Below are 12,127 nucleotides of genomic sequence, written 5' to 3' on the forward strand. Positions count from 1 at the left end.
CAGAAAAATGGTACACAAGAAAAAGCGCGTCTTGACTTGCTCTTGACAACTTTTTCCGCCTCGTTTTCGTAGAGCGCGATTTTTCGCGGCGATCTGGAATTGTTGTTTAGATCGGTTGCGTTGTAGAATTACGCTACCTTTTATAACGTACAATCCTTGTCTTCTCTTAAAACCATTATACCCCTCATTTTACATATTTTTTCTTCTCTTTAGAGGAAAAGTTTTAGCTCTGTGGAAGACATTAATTTTTAATTACCGTATTCTATTTACTGTACATATAGCGGGGTGTTGTAATGAATGAATTGGGGCGCGCAGTATCCAGAATACTGTAGCTCGCCCGTACCTCGCAGCCTGCATAGAAACCGTTCTTGTATTAGCATGAAAATGAGCTGCGAGGTAGCTAGGGATCTCAGATCAAGTGTTTGCTGCAAATCCCGCTAGCTACACAGGCTAGCTAAGGATCGGTCAGTCAAGATTAAATGGGCTACTACTGACTATCATAACAGCACGATTCGCGTTGCTTAGAGTGCGACTTTTCAAGCTATCTTAGCAACTTGTCGAGATGTAGGGCAGTAGATAATGATAAAAAAGGACCAAGACTGCCGTTTAACTTAAACAGGTTTTCAAGAATGCAGTTTATTGTGTCATTCCTCATTTCCACCATTTTCCCTGTAAGAAATTAAAGGTGCTCACTACAAGCGAACTGCTTGTCAGTGCAAAGCAGATAATTGTACATCATATTGTAAGACCACAAGACCGCAGGAAACGCGAGGTTTAAAGTTATATGGAGACGTCACGCAAGGAAACCAAAACGAGTATTCAATCTTAGCAAAGGCGGAAGTCCTTGTCTTACACGGCACGTTCCTGAAAGACTTCTTAGAAGATGAGATGTTTGTTGTATCGCTGGTTTGTAGCTGACCTTACGGCGGCCATGCAGGAGGGCAAGAACAAAAGTCTCCCCCTCCGCTAGAAACTTAATTATGTTTTCCTACAAATTCTGCCAAGACCTCTGCGAAAAAAAAATTATTATTTTTAATAACATGGAAGCCTGGTCACGTGATTGCAAACCAAGGAATCAAAGTTTTCAAACAGCAAAAGAATGCGGTAGTATACAAGTATATTCTTCCTTTTGGCATTAGACATAAGGCCAAACACTTCTAAACTCGCGTCATCCCATGATTCAATCACAAACACTTAACATATATTGCCAAAATAAGCTGATTCCAATGTCGCTAAATTTTTGCGGCGGTACGAACGTGCGTAAATAAAATAGAGACAATGTATGAAAGGTTGCGTGTAAATGTAAAACTTGAGCGACTTTAACGCGCGTAAAAATTAAGCGACAGCTGTGGAAAGGTAGTTTCTCCTTTTGAAACGTTTTTCAAATCGATATTGTATTTCATTCTTTTAATAGAAAGATAACGTTATGCTTCTATTTTTGAACAGGTAAAATTAGCCACCCTTGTTCGAGTGAGGCCTTTACAGTATGGAGTGTATTACTCATGCAGTCAGGAGATCATAATATGGCTCTTGATTTAAGGTCTATTTTAATAGGTGGGAGTACGTTGATTACATGCGTCATAAAATAAACAAAAAAACTACGTAGGTCTTGCGTCGCATCATTTCCTTCATGCTACCACTAGGTGCTTTAATTATGTTTTTTGAATTTTGTTAACCTCTTTTAGACTCGAGGGACCTATTTAGGCGACATTACATGAGTATAGACAGCGTCGACCTTGTCTTATTACGGAAGCTACACCTAAGGCTGCTTGCTAGCCGTGGCTCTTCCCTGTTCGCGTCTGCAACTGACGCATTGCCACTTGGGAGGTTGAACATAAAGCTATTTTTACTGACAATCGTGACACCGTTTGCTCAAAATAATAAAGGTTTTATGATTGTAATACTAAATCTAACACAATATCCGTAATTATTTTTGTCTCTAAATGATGGATATACGTACTGGACTACTCTTGATTAGCTTTACTGCCCGATGTGTGGAATCCTTAACAGTCCACCCCCTCAGCTGTATTCAAGACTGAGTTTAATTCCAGCGTGGCTTGTCCAAAGCCAAACTTTAATTCATGGTTTTCAGTTTCATTACTCATAGAATATTGCTTATGTTAGTTTCATTTTTAACTGAGCATTTATTGATGTCGGCCTCATCATTAGATAGTAATTAATTTGTTTGTTTCTTTGTATTTTATACTCTACCAGCATAGGTCATCTTGAATTGTTTTATTTCACAATACAAACTTTCGCAATATTTTAGTCAATATTTTAAATAATTTTGTGACTTTGTCTTTTGTGAGCGACAAATTAAGTCACCAACAAAGCAAAATAAAACGCACTTCCAAAAAGTCTTAGCGTGAGAAAACAGCCGACATTTTGCGACGCCTCCATTAGTTTTCCCTCGAAATAGCGGTGGCGTCGCAAAATGTTGGTTGGTTAGGTGGAGACGTATGATATTTAATTTCAGACTATTTTCGCAGGCTAAAAACCGTCTATATTTTAAAACTGTTATTACGTTTATACAAGACCCACAATGGATGGCTCTTGGTTTACAGTCTTTATATCTCGTTTAAAAATGGGTCCAGCAGAAGTTTTAGTTGAAAATTCTGTCTAATATCCATAAAAGAAGGAGTACCATGCTTTTCTAGCGGAAAAGGGGAGAGCCCCCTCGGTCTTTTATTTTGCTCGGAGACTGGGACTGCGCAGTTTCTCCCTGGGAACGAGGTTTTGAGATTGGGATGCCTGTCTGAAACTGTAGACTGGCCGATCTCTTTCCCGCTTCAAAATATTCCCTAAATGTTTGTAAATTTTATAGATGGATGAAGAACTTCTTCAACAAAATTTAGAACAATATAAGGCACAAGTAAGTTAATTTTGTTTGTAGAGCTGAAATGATTACAAAACGTTCTCAAACATTTTGTCAGACAAGCGAAATTGTCAATGTTCACCAAATATCTTTTCACACTGAATTCTCAGTTCCTGCAGATCCAAAGCGTTTTAGAAAACACGGGAGAAGAAAATCAGGAAGATCTTGTTAAGCTGAGAGATGACCTTGTAGAGCTGATTCACGTATCAGAAGGTATCTAAAAACAATATTGCAAATATTTTTCAGTACTTTACTATGTAGTACTAGCTGTTTCAATCCTGTTTCAAAGAGAATATACTGCCTTTGCCTGAACATTCACAGATGGTTAGGCATTTGTAGAGTCTTCTTGCTTAAGGAGAAAACCCTTTAGGCCCTGACTGACAGCAGTTCTACTGGTTTGGCTCTGGTATGTGGGACGTAAGAGAAGCTGCACTGCTGTTCGTAAAGAGTAGGGAACCTACCTCTTTATAGACCCCAGTAGTTGTGGTCAGCCTTATGACATTTTACCATTAATCCTAGTATTGTGCAAACTGATTTAGGTAGAGTATTTCATGAGAGCATCATAGTTGTAAAGCCTTTTGTTATGAGCTTGGTCAAGGTAAATATATTTTTTGTTTGCATGCGTTGATAGAAAGCCTGTTGTCTTTGAAGAAGAGCAAGTTACTCCAGTTGCTTGATAATGCAGAAGAGGAAGTCAGCATCATTCCAGAAAATTTGAATGAAAGTGCCTACTCAAGCGAAGTAGGAAATGATACTGTGAGTGTAGTGTAAGTTTTTTGTCACCCTAATCAATCAAAACGTTTTGTTCTCTAGAGACCTGTCACTTTTCATTTTATTGTTCATTTCATTCCATTTATTTATTTCCATCACATACAACAGTTTGTGTACAAAAAACACACAGTTAATTATTAAAGAAGTTATGAATATGAAAATCATACATGTGAACTGTAGGGTGAAGAATAATGAAAGTAGATCATTGCAGTTATAGACGCAACTTTTGCAGTTGCAAAAAGAAAGCCTGAAAAAAAATCCTTTCTTTTTGCAACTGCAAAAGTTGCGTCTATGACTGCAATGATCTACTTTCATATAATTCTTCACCCCGCAGTTCACATATATGATTTTCACATATTCATAACTACGTCTTCATCCTTTCATGGGTTTATTAATGAACAAATTCAATGACCTGTTCCCAGTTGGCTTGTTAGCTCAATATTGGTAGAGGACTGCACCCGTATCGCAGAGGTCAAGGGTTTGAATCCCATACAAGCCTGAATTTTTTTTTGCTTTCTTTTTGCAAATGCAAAAGTTGCGTCTATAACTACGATGATCTACTTTCACCTTCACTTTTGATGATCTATTCTTCACCCCGCAGTTCACACATATGATTTTCATATATTCATGACTTCATGATCATCCTTTCACGCGTTTATAATGAAGCAATTCAACAACCTGCTAGCAGTTGGCTTGTTAGGTCAATTGACAGAGCGCTGCACCGGTATCGCAAAGGTCAAACATTCGAATCCGTACCAGCCAATTTTTTTTCAGGCTTTCTTTTCGCAACTGCAAAAGTTGTGTCTATAACTGCAATGATCTACTTTCATATAATGCAATTAATTAAGTTACAGATATTCTTCAAAACGTAGTTACATGTAATATCCTCCTGGTGGTATTTTGTCTATTCTTGCCATCATTTTGAATCTTTAATTTGAGGCTTTGCATTTTCATAACAACTGAGTTGCTCCTGCTGTCTTCAAGTGATGTAATGATCATTCTTCTGAACATTTTCCTGTCATTTTATGATTGTCATCAACTGGATTTCAATTATTCCAAATCTCCCATATTAAACTGTCAGTAGATAACCAAAGAGACATATGCATGACAGGGGAGCAAGGGGAGAAAGGGTGGTGCAGTGGTGCAGAGAGCATTCAACTCCCACCAATGTGGCCCACGTCTGAGTTCCAGCGTCTATGTCATATGTAGGGTTGAGTTTGTTACTGGTTCTCTCCCTTGCTCTGACAGGTTTTTTTGCAGCTACTCTGGTTTTCCCTTATCCTGAAAAACCAGCATTTCCAAAATTCCAATTTGATCAGGAATAGAAAATGAGGAACCACTTTGTGTATGTGCTACCTTTAAATCATAATCAATGTTTTAATTTATGTGATTGTATCACAATTTCTGTTTGGTACAGTAGAACCTCTATTTAATGCAGTCCAGCCTAGAGCTATATAATAAAGTCTTTTGATGTAACAAATGATTTTCTTCAGCCCGACCAAATTACAGCAAAATGTATGGAGCAGAACCTTGATTTAACGAACCTTGATTTAACGGAATCATTGTTATAACAAACACAATCCACAAGTGCAAACATACTAAAATGTTACTACATAACAGTAATTTTTTTGATTCAGAAATGCTGGGTTTTGTAAATTAATTATTAACTTTACCTTTATATAACAAACATTTTGGTTGTTTTCCTGAAAATTCGTTAAATGGAGGTGTTTGATATAACGACCCCTCGATAATAATGAACAAATTTCCCCAGTCTCTTGGCACTTCATTAAATCGAGGTTCTACTTTATACAGTTTCTTGTCTGTCTGTTATATAATATTGTTTTAACAACAATTGTGCTCTCTTTGTGATTAGGAAGTTTCAGATGATAAGGACCTGTCAGAAGTGGAAGATGATATCACTGGAATGAAATGTCGCATTTCATATACACAGGTAGGTTAGGGAAGATGGTAATTTATTGATCTCTTATCTGTATTGGAGACTTGGAAGCTGTTCATGTGCAAGCTGCTTTATTTAAAATTTTTTTGGGCGAAATTGTACCACTAACCCATGTTTGGTTGAAGCGGCAGTATTTTATTAAGATGAACCTTGTTGTATTCCCATGCTCCCTTGCTGGGGGTAGCATGAAACTTGATGTTGCCTTTAGTAACCAGACTCACAAACTTAATGTAAATGCCAAATAACAGACATGTTTTCTTAATGGATCACAGTCACATTAAGTCAGTGAAACTTTAGACAAGAAAGAGTATACAATGACCTTATTACAAATTATGGCAAGAAGTGTGAAAGGAAACCAAAACATGTAACTGAAAAATAGTGCTGACCACGTGGGTTTGAACAAAGTTCGTAGCCAAGGAAAACTCTTAATTATTGTTACATAATTTCCATGTATGAAATCAATTATTTTTGCGTCCAATCTGTGTGGGTCTTTACAATTGTGGCTTACCTTTGACTTGCCATTGTAAATGCCCATGCAGATCTCCTACTCAAATTTTATCTAGTATTGACAGTAAAATTTTGTAAAAAGAGTATAGAGATTTACACAAAGGGGGAGTTTAAAATCATGGCACTCTTTCATTCTTGACAGGACTGGGGTGTGACAGAGCAGCATAATGCCATGGTTTTTGATGCAGAAACTGTTGAATTAGCTGATGGCAATGAAACAACAAAGGTACAGTAAATAATTTTTACAGACAAGCAGCTAGTATAATGTAATCATTCTGAGATCTGGGAAGTACAATTCATGTGTTGTCATTTTTTCCATGTTATTTTTTCTATGTTTTCAAGATTACCAAGGCATTAAATGTGATAAATCAACAGCATATTAAAACAAATCCCATGAAATGTTCAAACCTTACACAATGTAGTTTAGACTTTTGTGGAATTTATAAATTTAATGTTCACAATTGATTTGAATTGAATTAAAATAAAAATAAAAATGAAAATATAATGTTAATTTCTGTTTCACTCATTATTGTAACCATTAAATTGCTAAATGTAATCATCTGGACATACCATAAATTTATTAAATAAATGGCCCAATTCCCAACATGAGGTCCTATGGACAATGAAGATTAGGTATGTAATTTTTTGAGTTTGAACAAGTTAAACCTATTTAACTTCTGTTTTGTTTCCTTATTGATTTTTCTTTTTATATATCAGTAGCCTTAGTTAATTTTTTTAACGTTTTTTTTTTTATTAACGAGGGAGCCACTGTAATTGGTTAGGCTGTAGTGGTCTCCCTGCCTAATAGTTTTTTATGTATTCATGTATAAAGATTGTATTCTAGTTAGGCAAAGCTAAATAAATAAATAAATTTTTGACCCTGGGGTTTTCCCGAAAAACAGGTTTTGAAGACAAGCCATTTTGTGGTCACTGTCCAGTTGTAAAGAGCTAAAACTTTCCAAAAAAGTGTGAACAGATTGAGCACTTCATGGCTTTCTGTTCCAGATGCAAAAAATATCAGCTTCCACACTCACTTAAATAGCTTTCTCTCCTCCCCTTTTTTTCTGCTTTTCTTGGACCGATTTTTTTCCTTTGCTGACACAGGTATAGGCAGATCAGTGTGGACAGTTGAGGGACAAATGGTTTGAAGTTTAGTAAAGTACCTTTGAATATTCTGTATTGTATTCTGTACAGGTCAGAGTATTATTTATGAATCCAACCCATAAATCAATGGTGCCTTGTCCTTATTTTCTGGATGGCAAGTGTCGGTTCTCTGATGATGACTGCAGGTTAGTGTCCATGTTATTGGTCAAAATTAAATTCAGGTTAAAATTTTTAAGCCTAGGTTGATTCTCTATTTCCTTTGTCTCCTAGCCCTAAAATTAAGTTTCTAAATTTCTATAAATTAAGTTAATCTTTTCTCTTTGCTTTTCACCTGTTATGTGGTGATATATATATATATATGTTGTACCCTTCTATATAATCAATTTGGCACCATTTGACTTAAACAACATGTTCTCCCTTGCACTAATTGTTCATAAGAGACAAAGGAATTCTTAGATTAATGGTAACTTGAGAACAGATCTTGACTGGTGCAGATACTAACAATGTCCTATACTCAGTAAGCTTTAACTCACAGTTTTTATGAAGATTTTGTTGAATATAGATAGTTTAGAAGTCACTTTTTAACTATGATGGAGAACAAGTTTTGTATTTATAAACATTTTGTACTTGAATTTGTTCCCTTAGATATTCTCATGGCTATTTGTTGGATGTAGAAGATTTATTGCCATTTAAAGAACCAGATTTCAGGTAATAATCTGATAACCCAAAATTTACCGTTTCTTTTGTGAATTAGCTAGTATACATATAGTTTAATAGTAGTATTAGTTTTGCTGGTCTTGAGCCCAGTGACAACAAAAATAATTATATCCTTCTCTATCCTTCATATTTTAAAAATGCAGCAGTCATTGCATCATTTACCAAATTTATATGGGATGGCATCACGATCACCAGTGCACCAGTGCACCATCTATGACAATCTTGGGAAATATCCAATCATACACATAGCCTATATTTTTCTTCCTTTATCTACAGCAAGGTGGAGTGTGGAAAGTCTTGTTTGGCCAGATACGATGATGGAGTTTGGTACAAAGCTACTATTCAGTAAGTAATTATTACATCTAATAAGTACTGAACATCCCACTCAGAGTTTATTTTAGTTTACAGTGTTCCTACTGGTGATGGAAAACCTGGAAAGTCCTGAAATATAACAATTTCATTTTCCAGGCTTTGAAAGTCATGGAATTTGATTTCAAAGTAACATAGAGATATAAACTAAGATCATTGAACAGCCTAAATGGCAAACATTTTGGTGGACACTAAAGTGTTATCTGTTGAACTGATTTAGGTACAAAATACCCTAAAACATGGATAATTTTAATTTTTTTTAATGTGACAGCTATTCCTAAGGTCACAAAAAACCCAGAATGGTCATGGAAAAAGTCATGGAATTTAAAGCTAATGACTGTTAATATAATCTGTAGCGTACAGGAATTGAGTAAGTTTTTCCATGTTTTAATTTAGGATGGGTACACAAATCCTTTTCATTTTTTGTCACCAACTTGTGGAACTCTGTGCCAACAAAAATAAAGGAGGTCTAATGAGACGACAAGTTTTAAAAAAGCTTTGCAAGATTACACGTTTAATGATCTCAGATGTATGATTTATTATTATTATTATTATAAATTCTATTCGGTCAGAGGCCCAGTCTCATCTACCCAAGAACATTTACAATATTTACCATCCGCTACATCAACAACTCCCTCCCTACATGTAAGAATATGGCAAGATTAACAGTTGGTTTTGACTCTAACCTTAACAACAATGCAGTGTGTAAGAAAGAAAAATATCTGAACTTGATCAACGAAATGAGTAGAGATTACAGTTGTGTGAGATTTGTCAAACTGTCCATGAGTTCCCTTGGCGTTTTTGCCGATGAATGCTCCACGTTCTTAGACATGATGAATGACATTGGCATTGACAAAAAGCAGCAACGTTATATAATCAAGAAAATGATAAATATAGCCATTAGAGCAACATATTACATCTTTTGTTGTAGAAATAGGAACTGGGATAGCCCAGACTTAATGCAATTTTGATTTTTTTTTTTTGGCTTTTGTTTTGTTTTGTTTTTGTTTTTGTTTTTTGTTTTTTTGTTTTTGTTTTTTCTTTTTAATAATCCAGTCTCAAGCAGAATTTGTAAATTGCCTATACGTAGCGAGATTTACAATTGTACATTCAAAAACACAAATAAAGTTTCCATTATTATTATTATTATTATTATTATTATTATATTTTGCTTTGATTGGTACCTTTGTTTGCAGGTCATTTGACCATGATAATCACACCTTTGTTGTCCATTATGATACATATAATTCTGATGCAACATTGAGTCTAGATGCTGTTCTTCCTTTAGGTAAATACATTTATAGAGGCCATACATTTTGTACCATTAAATAAATGAGGATAGTTGAACGGAGGCACTGTCAGTTTATAATGTCCTGCAAAGACATGTGGTGTTGAAATACTCTCACCAACTCAAATTAGATCTTAAAATCCCAGCCCTGGTTATTTCATTTATAACTATCTCTGAGTTTCATGTTAACCTTATTTTTACTCAGTGGACTCTACCGTAAACATCTTTCTTGCTTGATCAAAATCTTTCAAGCTCAACTTTATTAGTGATGAAACCAGTCACTTGCAAAAATCAGGATCATACATTAAGCCAGTGTTAAACTGTCATTTCATCTTAGCTAATTGTAATTTTCACTTTGATTTTCAAAGTAACATTGCATAACGTTCCCTGCTAGCAGATGCCACTGTCTTTACAGCTAGTATTCGGCAGGTGTGAGGAAAAGCCTGCTAAATACCAGAGAAAAGAGCAGGGAATGCTTGACTTATTTTCTTAGTTATGTAAAGTTTGGACAAAAAAATTATAGCTACAGCTGGATGTGAGGACTCGCAACCGTCAACTTCAACTTTTTTAAAGAAAGAAACGTTTGAAAATGATTCACATATGGATTGCCTGGATGTACAGTGTATAATGTAGCACTTGCTAATTCTATTTCCAAACAACCTTACAGATCAGCAAGATGCTGAAAATGTCTCAGACAGTGAAAATGTATCAAGTTGTTCAAGTGACAGTGAAGAAAATGAAGAAGCTAAAGATGATGATGGAGAAGATGTAGCGGTTGCGCAGTTGTCATGGAAACCATCAGGGGGTCCTGTTTCCCTTGGAGAGTGGGAGCAACATACCAAAGTAAGTTGTTTAAGATAACGTTCTTTAAAAGAAAAAGAAAAGAAAAGAAAAACATAATCAATTTTTGTTTTGAATTAATTTTTTTGGCATTTTTATTGTTGTTATTAAATGATGTGTACTTTTTTGTTGTGTTGTATTTTACTATTGGTTTCAATTTGTCTAGGGTATTGGATCAAAGCTTATGGCCAAAATGGGATATATATTTGGGTAGGTGTCAACTTAGTAAAATCATGACCATTACAATTGAGCTTTACTTAATACTGATATGCAAAATTATTTCAATATTGTTTTTTGCAGAGGATTTAATACAGTACAAACATTAAGCACATATGTTGTGATTATAGTCTAGTAATGAATAAAATATGTGAAGCAGCAAAACATAGATATTTGTGGCTCTGAGCAGAGGTAAAGTTTAAGCAGCTAGACAAACTGTTATTTTTTTGTATTATATAGTATTTCTTTGTCAAATGTCATGCTGCTTGGAGGGAGAAACCACTGCTCACTGGGTGATAGTACTTAGTGTAGCTTATGTGGCTGTCATCTAGTTGCACTGCATCTCAGTTGAAAAATCATTTTATTTTAATTTTTTTAAAACATTTTCCTCTTGATTGTTTGCCTTACCTCACCTACATTAGATAAGCCCTTCTTTTTTGCAGGTGGAATCCATTTTATTTCAGTTTAATTGATGAATGTTGCGTAGGTGGTTTTTTGTAAGCTCTATTTTTAATGACTACTAGGAAAGGACTGGGACGAGATGGTAATGGCATTGTGGAGCCAGTAGAGGCAGTAGTACTACCTCAAGGTAAGATTTTATGTAATATTTAAGTCATGAAATGTTTTTTCTCATAGAATAATTTTTTTCCGTTTAGTTTTTAAGGTTCTTGTGCTGGGGAGAGATTTATATTTGCATTTCTGAAAACACTTTATAGATTTTACAGTTTTCCAGAGGAGTATGTTAATTCCAGGTTGACGTAATCCACTGTGCTGGCCATAGTTTATCTGTCTGTCATAATAACAGCGCCAAATGAAGGGATGAAGAGTCTTGAAGTTATGTTTTGCTTTTTCTTAAGTTTTTGTTTTGAGTTTCCATGTCACAATGCAACAAGGCGTCAATTTTTTTTGCCAACTCTCATTCCTACATGAGTGTGTAAATCATCGAAATACATTTTTAATAGTGAGTTCACAAGTGGCTTTTTTTTCTATTGAATTTCTCTTTAGGGAAGTCTCTTGATAAGATTGCACAACTTCGGGAAAATAACAAACTTCCTAAGCCTGGAAAAAAGAAGCGGAAAAGAACACCAAAAATGAAAAATGTCAAGCTGCCAGAAGAGGTACAAGAAATCAATAAAATGAAAATATTTGCACTAAATGTTATAAATGCAATTAGGCTAATGCAGTAGAAATTTGAATAGATGTTTTAAAATAATTTTCTCATTTCAGAGATATATATTCAAGCAGCCCTTAACAAAAATATGTAACCTGTATTGTGGGTTGTATTTCATTTTGTATGGAGCAAAGGAACTTTACTGATCATTAAATATTTTACAATTTTAATTTGGCTTTATGATTTTTTTTTTCAAACAGTGTAGGAAAAAGAAGTTATTAAGCTTTACACTTAGCATAATTTTTCTTAAACACTTAATACAAATGAATTTTCTTGGCCAAGGTGGGTGTTCTTGTGCAAGGGATTCCGTTT

At 35.0% G+C, this 12,127-nt stretch overlaps 1 protein-coding gene across 2 annotated transcripts in view; it reads left to right on the plus strand.

The window, feature by feature from the left end:
- Positions 1-12,127, plus strand: part of LOC140937809 (zinc finger CCCH-type with G patch domain-containing protein-like) — a 204,926-nt gene that overhangs the window by 188,780 nt on the left and 4,019 nt on the right. Inside the window, exons 2-14 of one of the 2 annotated variants that reach the window (XM_073387383.1) lie at positions 2,802-2,872; positions 2,986-3,088; positions 3,507-3,631; positions 5,520-5,597; positions 6,253-6,336; positions 7,305-7,399; positions 7,860-7,922; positions 8,208-8,276; positions 9,497-9,588; positions 10,256-10,431; positions 10,595-10,638; positions 11,169-11,233; positions 11,650-11,762. In XM_073387383.1, the coding sequence (XP_073243484.1) occupies positions 2,825-2,872; positions 2,986-3,088; positions 3,507-3,631; positions 5,520-5,597; positions 6,253-6,336; positions 7,305-7,399; positions 7,860-7,922; positions 8,208-8,276; positions 9,497-9,588; positions 10,256-10,431; positions 10,595-10,638; positions 11,169-11,233; positions 11,650-11,762 (1,155 nt within the window). In that variant the 5' untranslated portion in view covers positions 2,802-2,824. Of the gene's footprint in view, positions 1-2,750; positions 2,873-2,985; positions 3,089-3,506; positions 3,632-5,519; positions 5,598-6,252; positions 6,337-7,304; positions 7,400-7,859; positions 7,923-8,207; positions 8,277-9,496; positions 9,589-10,255; positions 10,432-10,594; positions 10,639-11,168; positions 11,234-11,649; positions 11,763-12,127 lie in introns of those variants that run through there. The other variant, XM_073387382.1, reaches the window with a different exon arrangement.

The sequence above is a fragment of the Porites lutea genome, chromosome 5, assembly GCF_958299795.1.
Source record: "Porites lutea chromosome 5, jaPorLute2.1, whole genome shotgun sequence".
NCBI classification, from domain to species: domain Eukaryota; kingdom Metazoa; phylum Cnidaria; class Anthozoa; order Scleractinia; family Poritidae; genus Porites; species Porites lutea.